The sequence below is a fragment of the Pseudorca crassidens genome, chromosome 17 (assembly GCF_039906515.1).
Source record: "Pseudorca crassidens isolate mPseCra1 chromosome 17, mPseCra1.hap1, whole genome shotgun sequence".
NCBI classification, from domain to species: Eukaryota; Metazoa; Chordata; class Mammalia; order Artiodactyla; family Delphinidae; genus Pseudorca; species Pseudorca crassidens.
Window position 1 is genome coordinate 85,256,520 of NC_090312.1, and position 15,302 is coordinate 85,271,821.

The 15,302-nt window shown below is 40.9% G+C and overlaps 1 protein-coding gene across 17 annotated transcripts in view; it reads right to left on the minus strand.

Annotated features, from left to right (window-relative positions):
• The window catches only part of SPIDR (scaffold protein involved in DNA repair), a 351,263-nt gene that overhangs the window by 220,830 nt on the left and 115,131 nt on the right, over positions 1-15,302 (minus strand). For all 17 annotated transcript variants that reach the window (XR_010936562.1, XR_010936565.1, XR_010936563.1 and 14 more), the window contains exon 6: positions 7,883-8,133. Coding sequence is in view for 12 of the 17 variants with exons in the window: in XM_067712395.1 (XP_067568496.1) it covers positions 7,883-8,133 (251 nt within the window). In the remaining 5 variants the exon portion in view is untranslated. The remainder of the gene's footprint in view (positions 1-7,882; positions 8,134-15,302) is intronic.

Consider the following 15,302-nt stretch of genomic DNA (forward strand, 5'->3'; position numbering starts at 1 on the left):
CATACTAAAAACTTTCTGGACTTCCTGGATCTAGTGTCTGTTTCTTTCCCTGTAATAGGGAAGTTTTCAGCCATTATTTCTTTGAATAAACTTTCTGCCTGTTTCTCTCTCTCTCCTCCTTCTGAGACCCCTATAATGCAAATATTGGTCCACTTGATGGTGTCTTTTAAGTCCCTGAAGGTATCTTCAGTCTTTTTCATTCCCTTCTCTTTTTGGTCCTCTGTTTGGATGAATTCTGCTGCCCTGTCTTTGAGTTCACTAATCCATTCTTCCACTTAATCTAGTCTGCTGTTGAACACCTCTACTGAATTTTTCAGTGCAGTTACTGCATTCTTCAGGTTTGTGATTTCTGTTTGGTACTTTATCTTCTATCTCTTACAATTCTCACTTTGTTGATGCATTACTCTGCCAACCTCAGTGAGCATCTTTATGACTATTATTTTGAACTCTTTTCAGGTAAATCACTTATCTCTCTTTCATTAGCTCTGTTTCTGGAGTTTTTCCTTGTTTTTTTTTTTGGAACATATTCCTCTTATTCTTCATTTTCCTTGACTCTGTGTGTTTAGGAGAGCAACCTTATTCTTCAGCTTGGCCTGAGCTCTTGGTTCTCTGAAACGTTTGTGAACGTCCAAGCTGCCTTCTTTGTTCTCAGTGGTTCCCAGAAGTTGAGAGTATACCAAAACCTATCAGTGTCCCAAAGGGTAGAATCTCAGTCAGCAGCTTTTAAAGTAGGCAGGGAAACCGATTTAAAGAAAATACTGGGAGCTGGGCATTTCTGCCTACTCCCTCTAAGCTGAGCCCTTTGGGAATAGCCAGAAAAGAACTGCTTCTTTGTTTGCTACTTTCCTGTGGGATCCACAAATGCCAGCCCTGCTAGCCATCAGAGACAGGCAATCAAGAAGTGTTTCTCCTGGGTGGTAGCAGCAAAAGCTGCTACCAGAATGCCAGACATGTGAAAAAGCCTCTTCTAGGAGACACCATCAACCCACCGTGATGTAGAGGGACAGCAAGAAGATGGTACCCGCTGCCTCCCTCGCCTCTGAGGAGACTGGCAGTCAGCACCCTAGATGTGTGCTAAATGAGAATCTGATCCTCAGGCAGCAGCTTTTAACATATGCAAATAGGCCTCTTCTGGGCAAAGACTGGGAGATGAGTGTTTCTGTCAGCTCTGTGTGCTGAGCCCTGGAAGAATAGCCACGGGGAGTCCTAGCAAGCCCATTAAGAACTGTTTCTATGTTTGCTATAGTCTCGTGGGTCTCATGGACACAAGCCCCTTTGGCTTTCAGAGCTGGGTGTTATGGGGGCTAGTGCCTCCAGTGAAAGTCTTAAAAGCTGGGGTGCTAGATATTGGATCCAAACTCTTTGCTCCTCACGGAGAAGCTAGGAGTTACAAGTTCCCTACTGATTGTATGTCACTGGGGTGGGGTTTATGGTGAGAGGGTGTCTCATGTCTTAGCCTTTCCTACCCATTTCAACGGGCGTACTTTCTCATTTGCCCAATGTATAACAACCTCTCCATTTCTGGATTTCTTTTAGAGGGAACTGCCTTGAGTATAGCTGTAGATTCAATATGTCTATGGGAGAAAGTGAGTTCAGGAGCTTCCTATGCCGCCATCTTGGACTGGAACCTCCAAATTAACTCTTTTCAATATAGTCTGCTAAGTTAGTCACAGATAAAATCCAAAACACCAGTGGAGTGGGGAAAAAAAAAAGATAAATTCACTAACCAAATTAAGATAGTCTATCTTTTATATAAAATAAACAGATTGGTACTGTATCTGAAAAGATTACTGGCATCAATTCAACAAGGCTAAACATTTCTACAATGTATGAAGTGAAAAAGAATAAAGATTCAAAAACATTCTAAGTTCCAGAAAAAAAAATCATTATAATATTTTTAATAAGTTATAATAGGTAAAGAAACTAGGTGAAGAAAAAATAATTTAAATAAATATAGTATACAATATTTTCAAGTTTTGCTCTCTGTCAGATATAATAGACACTGTGAAAAAAAAACTTGATCGTACGACTGTGGTAATAAGGCTTTATTACTGACAACATAACTCAAATATCAAAACAATGTTGCACTGACTTTCATTAGTTATGCCTCAAACAGTGCCATGAATCAAAAATAAAAATAAACAAGGAAGAAAGCCCAAAGAGACTGAATTAATATTTCCCTGTGGGGCAAACCACAGGGAGAGAGGACGAGTGTTCTCCAGCCTTGAAATGCCAACTACTTAACTTGATCCTTGCTAGCCAGTCCTTATCAGGTTAAAAAAAAAAAAATCTTTTAATCACTGCTATATTCATGCTACATAATGAAAATCTATAACCTACACCTGCTTTTTTCCTTAGTAGCAGTGTTATTTTCCTCAGGCCCCCTGTTGAACTTCTATGACAAAAGTTGGTGATCTTTCCCTGGGAGGATTATCAAGATGTCTGTATTCTCAGCACTTTCATAAGACTTCACGTCAACAAATCAAACACTTAATGTGAAACTCTTTCTTCAATCATTACTAGACAACAAGCTAAGAGATTTTCTTAACTCTCTAAAACATGATGCTCTAAACACATATGAGCCAAAACATGTAACCCTTTCCCCTGCTTCTGAAGCAGGTCATCAAACAGCGATCCTGTGGCAATCATGGGCCTTTTGGTCAGTTCAGTAAAGCTCCTCCTACTGTCAACAGAAAGTCTTCCAGTTTGATGCCTGAGACAGCCAACCCAAATCACACCAACCTCTCTTTTAGTACTTCAACACAGTAACTTTAAAAGAATAACCACAAAATAGACACCTCTTAGTTATCGCTTAGAAATCACAAGAAGAAAACAATCATGTGCATATTGCTGGAGCTGCTTCAGTCGCCAGCAAAACCCGTGTCCTCAACCTCTCCGCATGTTCTCTTTACCTTCCTGCTCCTCCCCTGAGACAGGGACCTTAAAAAGCAGCTGTCTTTTCTCCCTCCCCTCCACCTGACAGGCATGAAGGGCCTGGAAGGGGCAGGCCTGCTCCTCGCTGAGGATTCCAGGCCATCTTGCACCCCCCTTATATTCCAGGAGGCGGGGAGGACAGGACAGAGACCATCTTCACCCCAGGGAAGGCACCTCCACAGCTGTGCCAGCAACTCTTTGGAGGCCTTATCTTCTGGCTGCAGGCCACCATTCTTGTCGATATCAGTTCCCTGCCAGGCGTCTGATACCTCAACCTCCTCATTCCTTGAAGTCCTCTCCTCCAAGACTGCGTGTCCTCCACCTCACCTCAGCCACTCATCGCCCATGGTCATCCTCTAAACCTCAAGGTTACAAACCGCCTCCCTCCATTAATTCACTTCTGAGCACCAGTCATTCTTACCTGTTCAGCTCATGACCTCTAGCGTCATGACTTCAGAAGTGTTTGACCAACCTCTCCCCAGTTCACAATCAGGTGGTACAACCCCATCTCTTCGTGCTCTACACCCTGCATGCTCTCATTCTGACCTTACCCAGTCGAGATTTCATGGTCCAATATCACAATCACCCTCAGGACTTTTATTGACGGGGTTCATCATACTCAGTGGACAATCCCACACTCTGTTCCACATCTGCAGCCCCACGGTTCAATCCATGCTGACTAGTCAGTCTCAAACTCAATTCATGATGACCACTCCTGCCAAACAATCCTACTGCAATTCCCTAGTTCATTCACTCCCCCACTACATGACCATGTCATCTACTCTCTCTCCTCATTCCTCCAATATCATCTCCTTTTCCTTACTCTCAGCTGATGAAGACACTTCCCATTTCACCGAGAAAGTAGACGCGATCAGCAAGAACTTGCATGAGTTCCCACTGCCACATATATCTACCTGCACCTGAAGAGACTCTGCCCTCTCACCTGTCCGTGGATGGACTAACTGTGCTCCTAACCCAGGACACCCCTCCATCTGTAAACCCCTTCCACCAAGTCAGACACAACTCCAACAGTTATCGTCTCTTTCCCCTGCTGAGGACCTTTCCCATCAATATATAAAAAATCTGCTCTCATTCCCACTCATAAAAAAGAAGTCTCAATCTCCAAATTCCTTTGAATTAGCAAACAGTTCTCTACATCCCTTAAAGCAAAACACACAATGAATTTTCTATGCATGCTGTCTTCAGTTTCTCTCCTTCCATTCTCTCTAAATCCACAGCAATTTGACTTTGCCTGACCATTCCACTGAGAAGGCTCTATATTCCCTGTCCTCCACAGCGCAAACCCAGCAGCATCTGTCATAGCTGGCTGCTTTCCAGGACATCATGCTCTCTTAGATTTAATTCCTCCCTCAGTAGCCTCTTCCTCTGTGACTCAACCACTGCAGAGTGCCTAAGACACAGATTCTGTGACAGATTCTCCTTTCAGTGTGCATTTGATCTAGGAAATGACCCAGCTCATGCCCTAAAAACCATCTGGACACTAAAGATTACAAATTCACATCCAGCACCAACCTTGTCATGTGAAGTCCAGACTCGTACTCCTACTCAGATATATAATGGCTAACTGAACATAGTCGAAAACCTCATGATTTCTTTCATCAATGTCTTGTAGTTTTCACTGTAGAGCTTCTTCACCTCCTCGGCTGACTTTATTCCTAAGTATTTTATGGTTTTTGATGCTATTGTAAATGGGATTATTAGTGTCTCTATAGATACACTACTGATTTGTGTATGTTAATTTTGTATCCTGCAACTTTACTGAATTTGTTGATTAGATCTAACAGTTTTTTGGTGGAATCTTTAGGATTTTCAATATATAAAGTCATGATAAAAGAAACAGAAGACAAAACAAATAAGTGGAAAGATATCCCATGTTCATGGACTGGAAGAATTAATACTGTTAAAATGTCCATAATATACAAAGCCGTCTATAGATTCAATGCAATTCCTTGGAAGAGTCCAGTGGAATTTTTAATAGAAGTAGAAAGAAAATCCAAAAATTTGTATGGAACCACAAAAGACCCCAAACAGCCAAAGAAATCCTGATTAAGAACAAAGTGGGAAGCATCACACTTCCTAATTTCAAGATAAGCTATAAGATAAAGCTACAGTAATCAAAAAAGTATGGTACCAGCATAAAAACAGACACATAGACCAATGGAACAGAAAAGAGAGCCCAGAAATAAATCGATGCATACTCAGTCGATTAATATCTGACAAGGGAGCCAAGAACACCCAATTGAGAAAAGACAGTCTCTTCAATAAATGGTGCTGGGAGAACTGGATATTCACATACAAAAGAATGAAACTAGACCCTATCTTACACCATTCACAAAAATTAACTCAAAATGGATTAAAGACTTAAATGTAAGACCTGAAATCATAAAACTCCTAGAAGAAAATCAAGGAAAACAGCTCCATGACATAGGTCTTGGCAATGATTTTTTGGATATGACACCTAAAGCACAAACAACAAAATCAAAAATAAACAAGCAGGGGGCTTCTTCCCTGGTGGCGCAGCGGTTGAGAGTCCGCCTGCCGATTCAGGGGACACGGGTTCATGCCCCGGTCCGGGAAGATCCCACATGCCGCGGAGCGGCTGGGCCCGTGAGCCATGGCCGCTGGGCCTGCGCGTCCAGAGCCTGTGGTCCGCAACGGGAGAGGCCACAACAGTGAGAGGCCTGCGTACCGCAAAAAAATAATAATAAAAAATAAACAAGTGGAACAACATCAAACTAAAAAGCTTCTGCACAATTAAGTAAGACAAGTAAATGACTGTTCACAATGTATACAAGTCATTATGCTTGAACTTGAACTTACGCAGTGCTCTATGTCAATTAAATCTCAATAAAACCGAAAGAAGATAACACAATATGTATAAAAGGAGATTACTATTACTAAGGATACAGAACTTCCTATGTTTAAAAAGTAATTGGGAGGCAACTTGACACAATAAGACCGACCTACAGAATTGACCACACAAATATAAACTTTTATACACTCCCCCAAAATGTATACATACAAGTATAAAAGCATTTGAGGCCAAACAGCAAAGATGGTGGGGAAACTCCAATTTTTGTTTGGAAGTATGAAAAACTCAAACCCCAAGTAACTGTGAAAAGAACTTGTACAGTCAATGTACAGAGAAAGCAAAAGACGAATAACCTCATCTCGCTAAAAAAAGCCTCATGATATTCCCACCAAGGAAAACCAAACCAAACCATATGATCCCCTCACCCGCCTCCTACCTCAACTCAGGAAATGTCAGCTCTGTTCCTCCAGCTGCTCAATAAGTCACATTCTCAGAGGCTTCCCTGATCCCCTGTTTAAAATAGAAACGTCCTCCCCTTCCTCCTGGCCATCTGTCCCTCTTTTTCTGCTTTTTCTCCATACAGTTTATTTCCTTTTGACATGATGTCTACTTTACATCATGCCTTCCCCTCAGGACAGGTAGAGCTTTCACTGCCTTTGTTCACTGCTGTGCCTCCAGGACATGAAACAGTGCTTGGCACACAGCAGGCCCCCAACAGGGTTGGGAACATGACCTTCTCTAATTGCAAAGGATCAACTTCAACAAAGACATTCGAATCCCTTTTATTTGCTTCCTTTCCTGTTTTCTCCAGAGGCTATTACAAACCATCACCATATTCATTTGAGGCTGTAACTTCTTCACTTCGGGCATAAGGCCTTCTGTCTTGTTTTATGTTAAAAAAAACAAAACAAAACAGTGAACAGGCATCAATTGACTCACCATGCTATGTCCATCCCACTAGACTTGGTCACATCCTTTTACTCTCCTCTCCACTCCTTTATTCAAGACAGGCCTCCCTCTCCCACTTCCTTTCCTGGACACTGAGAGTAATTATTCCTAACCTCTCTGCCTCCACTGGGTCTTCCCTATTATTCTCTAAATCCATCTCACCTTTTCTCTGAGATCTCTTTAGACAATGGATCCCAATCAAGCCTGATCAAACTTGCAACCTAAGCTCCCCACCCCTCTCCTGCCTTGAATCCCAGCTTCTAGCAGAGGGGTCACAGCACCATCTCCACAACTCGAGCCCCTCGCCTCCTCCCTGACCAGTCCACCAACACTGTCCGACACTGTCATTGGGCTCTCCTTGGTGTGCATCGTACTTGCCCTCCTTGACGCAGACATACCCTAAACAGATCTAAAACCGTGTTCTTCATCGCCATGTTTACACTTTCTACTACACTCCTTTTTCCTTGAAACTGTCCACTGAGTCTGCTTTTGTGGCACTGTTTCCCACAAGTTCTCCTTCTCACTTTCACTGGGGTTTTGTTTTCACTGTTTTGTTCTAATTTAAAACGCAAAGAGATGATGTACAACGCAGGGTTGGGACACGTCCCCCTACATGGCACACCCCAGGCCCCTTCACACGTCTTGCTGGGCCCTCCATGACCTGGCCCCTATGGTTCTTCACACACACACCAGCCAGTTTCTTGCCCATGAATCTTTGCCCGTAAGTCTTTGCACTTCTAAGTGTTTCCCTGGCCAACCACAATCACAAAAGTGATCTCAATAGTCTATATTTCTATTTCCCTCTTTTAGACATAATTTACTCAAAAACAGGAACAGTCATTTACTTGTCTTAATTGTCTAAGATAGCACTTGGAACACGGGTGCTCAATAAAATCTGATAAACCCAAACAACCAATCTCCATTAAGGAAAGCAGTCACATAAGCTGGTTATGACTGAAACAGTGAATGCTCAACTTGGATGAACAATTCCATAAACAATCTCCAGAAATTAGGACTCATAACTGCTTATCAGAATTATAATTCTATTCTGTCAATCTTCCTTCCCAAGTAAATAAGTATTTTTAAATTAACATTGTAGGTATTTGGGCTTTTTAAGAAAGAGAAAAACTTTTTAAAAAAAAAGTATTTAAAAAGGTGTAATATAACCTTAAAAGCTTCTTCTTCTTTGCTGAATTTTCTGGAGTCTTGGGAAGCCTCGTCTCTTTCTGAGGTGTATGCAAAATGGCCTCTGTAGATTTTACCCTAGGGTTCATCGGCCCCTCCATAACCTGTCTTCCATCTGATCCGAAATCCATGTGGTATTTGTGAGAGGATTCTGAATCAATGAACAAGACATTCTCCGACTCATCATCTTTTTCACTATCTGATGAATACTCTAAAATTTCTGTAGGATTTGTCTGAAAAAAAAAAATTAAGAGAAATGCAATTAAATTTGGAGACCTCTTTATTAAAATTCACATTTATACATGCCTATTATTCTATTCCCTTATGACTATATTCATTGAAATAACTTTGCAGATATAGTCTCTGTAGCTTAATCTTCTATTTTGACACAAAATCCAAACTAAGTAAGCCATATACCCAAAGACAAGAGATTAAATCAATTGTAAGCCAGGCACTATCTCACAGAATCCACCAAATTCAGTACAAATATCTCAATCTTCCTTCAACAAACTAAAAGAAATGTGCCGCACATATGTCAGTCTCAAAAACTGAACTCCTAACACCAACCTGAATAGCCATTAGCCATTGTAATCTAACACCTATTGGAAAAAAAGTATTGTTTTGGTTTTAATGTGGGGTAAATAATATTCACTATTTGTTAAAAGCCAACTATAAAGAAAATTGCCTCTTCAGGTGAAAACCACTTAATTTAACAAAGAAGTCTCCAACGATAAAGATGAAAAATGGACTTTTCCCACACAATTCCAATACAATATTATATTTTCAAGAGGCTAATTTGAAATTGCTAATATCAACAGGAACTACTTAAAGAATGAATCACTGAGTCTTCTTCCTAACATTTCCTATTCTTTCTTTTACTCAAATTTCTGAACTACCAAATAAGAATTTTTTTTGAAAACCAGATTATAAAACAGAAGTCATATCAACAGCCAATCCTGGAGGAAAGAATGAAAACATTCTTCTGTAATGTTTGCTGTCTTTGCCCAGACACATGCTAAAACTTTCAAGTGTGGTAGGTATTTTATTTTCCCATTATTTGGTTTTGCAAGTCAGTCCCGTATTGTTCTAATGTCAGCAACAGTTTACCCTTCAACATTCTAATTTTCCAGTATATCAGTAGCCCCTCCTAATTTAATACCTACACTAAATTTTAAATTTACTAAATGTAAATTGTACAGTTAGTTGAATGGATTCTCTACCCGGTCAATTCATGGTGTAGCTATGGGGACCCTCATGAGGCGCCCTTTCTACTGATGGTCAGCATGGACTGTGTCACTGGCATTATAGCAGGCACTTGGCTAGAACAAGTGAAGAGGATACAAGTGGGTGAGGGTTATCATTTGTGGGGATATGTGTGTGCATGGGTGTGGGTGTGTGCATGGGTGTGGGTGTGTGCGTGTGTGGAGGTTGGTTAGCACTATGGTTTTCATCATTTCCTAATCTACACACAAGGCAAAAGGTTTACCACATTGGGCCTTTTTTTGAGGATTTTATAGTTAAAACCTTTTTAAGAGCTTAAAAAGGACATCACCCATCCCCACATCTCCTCCAAAAACCAGCTTGGGTAGTCGTCACCTGTTACCAGGCGCATTTAGAATACGAAAAAGTAAATGAAAAAAATTCTCAAAAGAAGAGCTTAGTTCCACTATCCTTTTCACAATCTCAGTTGCATGCCTACATTACTGCATTACTAAAGTGTTTAATTACTAAATACTGCTAACCCATTAATAAGCTCAAGGGTCACGTTTCCCCCCAAACACAGCTTCCGAATAAATATTAACAATAGGCCACAAAAAGAACCAGGGTCGTTTACATTGAAAATTAAGTTCCTCAACACTGAAAAGTTTTATATATTACTTGAGAACTCCAAATTTAATTCATCTTTTTGTTATGGAATGTCTTCTATTTTAGTACTGTCAAGTTTTGCGCTTCCTGCTAGAGCAGGGCTTCTCAACCTCAGCACTGTTGCCGTTTCACACCAGATAACGTGGGGTCCTGTCCTGTGCATTGTAGGGTGTTTAGCAGCATCCCTGGCCACTACCCACTAGATGTATTAGCACTGCCCCACCAATCATGACTATCAAAAATGTCTCCAGGCATTGCCAAATGTCCTCTGGGGGGCAAAATCATCCCCAGTTGAGAACCACTGTCCTAGAAAAATGTCAACAAATAACCAGCTACACGTGGCCTGTTCTGGGGACTCACATGCAGAAGCAAAGGGGACACAGGGCTTTGTGGCGATGGGGAGGTCAAAATGAAATAGTCATAAAACAATGTGGTGGAAGTACTGCAATTGAAGTGTTGTTCAGGCTCTACGGGAACAAGAGGAAAACAAAGCCAGGTGGGGCACAGGGAGAAGGGAAGAAGGAAAGAACTACCACCTGAATCAGGATCTGCCACCTAAAGCTGAATGCTAAGTGTAGGTTATTAGGCAGAGAGAGAAGGAAGTACATTCGGGGCTAGGAACAGGAAGACCACAAATATGAGGCCAGAGAGAACAGAGCACATGCAGGAACATCTACAAGCAGCAGAAGAGAGAGGGCTGTTGAACACCTTGCAGACCAGAGCAGGGCATGCAGCTTCATTCTGAGGCACTGGGGGAGCCACGGGCAGTTTTAACAGGGGCTAACCAAGTCACATGTTGATATGGAATGATCATCCAAACAACAATCTGAAGAACTGACTCTACTATGGGCAAGTAGGGAAAGCAGCTAGCTAGAAGGCTCTTCCATAATTAAAGCAAGAGATAAAGAAGATGTGAGGGAAGTGGGAGTAGAGAGAAGTGGACTAGGAAGAACATAAGGAAGGAGATATAACAATACTTAAGGACTCCCAGATGTTAGAAATGAAAGTGAAAGCAGAGTCAAAGGAGACCCCAAGCACCTGGTTTGAGCAACAAGAGAGGTACATTTATCAAGAACGGGAATTCAGGAAATATTATATGTCCAATATATCTGCAGAGGGATAGTTGCTAATACTAAATATGGCTTTGATATGTTAATATTGCAATGCCTATGAAATAGTTGAGGTAAAACTGACCAAGAGGCAACGGCTCTATGGGTCTGGAGCTTTAAGAAAGGGATATGACACGGAAATACAAGTTCAGGAATCATAAGAACAGAAACAGTGCATGAAGGTATGAGAGTTAGAAAAGACTGTCCGTGGAAATTATGTAAAAGTAAGAAGACAAGGTTCAGGTTGGAACCTTACGAATATCACCAACATTAAACCTGTATTCAGGTGGGAAGAGACAGAAAAGTGGATTGGATTTGAGAAAAAAGAGATTGCACAGACATGACCCCAACATCATCTCAAGCTCAGCCCTGCCCTCAACAGCAGGTTATCTTAAGCAATTTATTTAACTTTCCCATGCCTGTTTCCTCATCTTCAATTTGGAGAAATAATCACATCTAACACATTAAGCATCTGGTAAATGTTTCAAATTTTGTATTTTTAAATTTTGTATTTATTTTCTGGAAAGTTTTTTTTCTTGATTCCTAAGAGGATCTCTATGTAAAGGACAATGAGGAAGACAACAAATAATGTCTTCAGCAGCCAATCAAAAAGACAACTAATGCCTTAGCCAGCAAAGGAAACCATGTATTCTTCACATAGGCATTTCTAATTTCTAACAGGAAGCAAAAGGCCATAACAAATATCTTTAGCAAAAGAAAGCAAGAGGCAACACTTCAGCATATTTTATTTTAGAACTGCTCCCCCAAGCCTGAAATCCTGATGAACGTGGAGGAACTTTCCTCACATGGACACAGAGAGGAACTACAGCTCACCAGACACTAGCTGTCTTAGCCCCAGCCTGACAGTAAGGAACTCACATTCTTTCACAAAGATGGTGTGCACATGTGCACATGTGTGCATGAATGTTCGTGCATGGTGTGTCTGTGTGCAGGGATGCGGAGGTGCATGTACCTGGGATGAGAGGAGAAGGGAAGAATCAAAGACAGGTCAGAGGAGCCTGCAGGTTCAGAAGCTTCAGTTTACATTTTATCTTTATACTGTAGAATCTGATTAATGAGAAAGGAGGGCTATGAGTTTTGGACCAAGAAAGACTTGGTTCTCAATCACAGTGCAGCTATTTTATTGTTTTGCAGTTGCACAAGTTACTTCACTGGCTCTCCCATCGCTTAGTTAAATGGAAAAATTCTACTAGAAATATTTCAAGAATTAGAGATACTTACTATTTATTATGAAATAATTTAAGTACATGGAAAAGTATAATAAAAAATACATGTTTTCATTACCCAATCACCCTTCACCAAATATTAACACAATACAAATTTTTCTTCAGTTTTTTTAATGATGCGGTTGTAATTTCCTATATCTCTCTTCCTGTTCTAGTTTTCCTCCTTCCTAGAGGTAACTCTCTCCTGAATTTGGCATTTCATTAACATCCTGTTTTTATCCTTTTTCTACCACACACACACATAAATACTGTATAGTATTATTTTGCAAGCTTTTAAACTTTATATAATTTTTTTTTTTTTTTTTTTTTTTTTTGCGGTAGGCGGGCCTCTCACTGTTGTGGCCTCTCCCGTTGCGGAGCACAGGCTCCGGACGCGCAGGCTCAGCGGCCATGGCTCATGGGCCCAGCCGCTCCGCAGCATGTGGGATCTTCCCGGACCGGGGCACAAACCCGCGTCCCCTGCATCGGCAGGCGGACTCTCAACCACCGCACCACCAGGGAAGCCCAAAACTTCATATAAAATTTTTAAACAGTATCCTGTGAACACAGCTCTGAATGACCTACTTTTCTATCAATATTATCTTTTTTTTATATTTATCCATGTTCATACATGTTAGCTCTATTTCAGTGTTGCCCAATGAAAGAAAGTTATGTAGTTTTAAAATTTCTAGTAGCCATATTAAGAAAATAAAAAGAAACAGATGAAATTAATATATTATTTAACCAAATGTATCAAAACTATAATCATTTCTCCTTTCTCAGTTGTCACCAGAATCATCTTTAGCAGTCCCTTCACAGCAATCCCGGTTTTTGCTTCTGTGCACCTCAAAACTCTCCCAGCCTCTACCCACAGCCAGTTCCAAAGCCACTTCCCCATTTTAAGATATTTTTTACAGCAGCACCACACTTCTCAGCACCACCCTCTGTATTGGTCTGCTCAGGCTGCCATAGCAAAATACGAGAGAGAGAGAGAGAGAGAGAAAGAGAGAGAGAGAAAGACACAGAGAGACAGACGGAGAGGCTGATTTTCTCCTGCTTTCTTTGGAAAGATAACCAACTGGTGCCCTCTGAAAATTTTCATACACAATTACTTCCTTCAGGTTTACAGCCCATTTACAGAAATAATACAGAAGAGAAAATTAGGATCCTTTGCAGTAGAAAAAATACTGCAGTGGTCAAATTCACAGAACCAAAGAGTGACTATGTAGCTATGATCATAATTTGCTAATGTTTAAAACATAACAAAATTATTAGTATTATGACTTTTTCTCTCCTCTGACCCAATGAACTTCAGAACTAGGAGTCTCCTGAATTAGTGATTAAGTATCACAAGTGACAAGATTAAGACATGAGCAAGTAGTTCCTATGAAATCAGTCAGCAAAGGCAAGGACAACACCCTAACCTGACCACAGCTGAAGTCACCTGCAATCTACCAAACCCATACTGGCTCAGTTTCCACAAGTCAGAAATACCATTGTAGGAGACATCCGTTACAATTTATTTCTGACCCCTCCTTTCAGAGAACAACTGCCTTTCTACCGGGGGACAGCCATCCACCTCCAAGCAGCCACAGGGATGGCCTCCCATGTCTGAACAGTCATGTGTCTACTATGACTGGCCTTAGGTAGGCAACTGATCAGATCTGAGGCAAGCAGATTCTGCAGATCTTGAATTGAGAAATACAGAGTCTGACAGGTAGAAGCTGAGACACACTACTGACAAATCTCTAAAGGAAAGATCCGTGAGTTCCTGCTAGTGAGGTTCCCTGATCTCCCTGCGGCTCAGACCCTTCAGCTTTACCTTAGATTCCACAGGATATACTAGCATAATTTCAAAAAATTTACTTTTCCTCTTAAACTAGCTTCGTTTGTTTTCTGTTACTTGCATCTAAGAAAATTAACTATCTGCTAAATATCTCCAAGTACGGAAAATGTTCCATTAAACAAATATGTATTAACTACACACTACATGTAAGGTGTTATGCAAGAGAGAAAGTTTAATGAGACAGAGTTCCATAAAGACCCTGAAATCAAATAAAGAGATATTTCTTAAAAATTCTTAACAGATAAAGATGAGAAAAGAGAAAAGAAAGCACATAAGGCAGCAAAGTACCATAGATATTCAAGATACACAGACAAGTCTAGACAAATGGAAGTTTAGAGTTCATGTTGGGAGGCAAGAGACAATAGCAACATAACCCTACAGATTGGGTGTGTGTGTAGAGAGAGCACATACGTTCTCTTACAAAAAGATAAATCAGATGACCCATCATCAATGGGAAATAGGTTCTAAATTTATTTCTTGGAATAATGATGAACTGGGGCAAATTCACTCTCATCCTTCCAATGTGGCTTCTTGGTACCAGTGACTGCTCTGAGTCAATGATGAAGTCCATGCCTTCAGACCTGTTTCCATTCCCAGCCCCACTGATGAAGTGCTCTAGCAAATTAAGTTACTATAGCGTTTTAATGTGCTGAAAGTAATTCAGCACACTGGCAAGTGTTAATTCATTCCCAGCCTACTACTTTAATAATTATTATTCTAAAACTGTTTGGTAACCAAACAGCACTACTGAAAATACTTCAGATTAAGAATCAGTTGGTTAAAGTAACGCACTAGGAAAGGCCAAATTTCATGACAGTCAAGGTAGTGGTGCTACCAATTGAAATAGAGGACACATTCAAGAGCAAAGAACAGCAGAAAGAAGGTAATTCTTTGGAATACACGGAGTTTTAAACGATCACAGGACTAGCACAGACACAGAGAGCCACCTAGCAGGAGGCTGGAAATTCAGCTGCTTGGCAAAGAGGCCACTGGAGAAGAAACAATCCAAGGTATTGACCTGTAAGATGCCCTCATGGAGGACACGCGTGAGGACAAGCTGGCCGCCAGCACTCTAATTTCTGGGCTCCTTGAACCCAGTTAAGGTGCATTTATGACTTCCACCTCATCGTAGACAACCTCCCACAGACTGTATGGTAGGAATCACAATGGCTCCACGACTTCCATTACTTTTAGGGACTCTTTATTTTAATAATCTATAATACCGTGCAGCCAAGATGATAAAAAGATCCCACTGTCTCTCCCTAAAAATCTGCCAGTTATCTGGCAGTGCATACAACATCTGAGCGATGTGGAGAGCAAGGATAAAATGGGAAGCACACAGCTCACAAGGATAA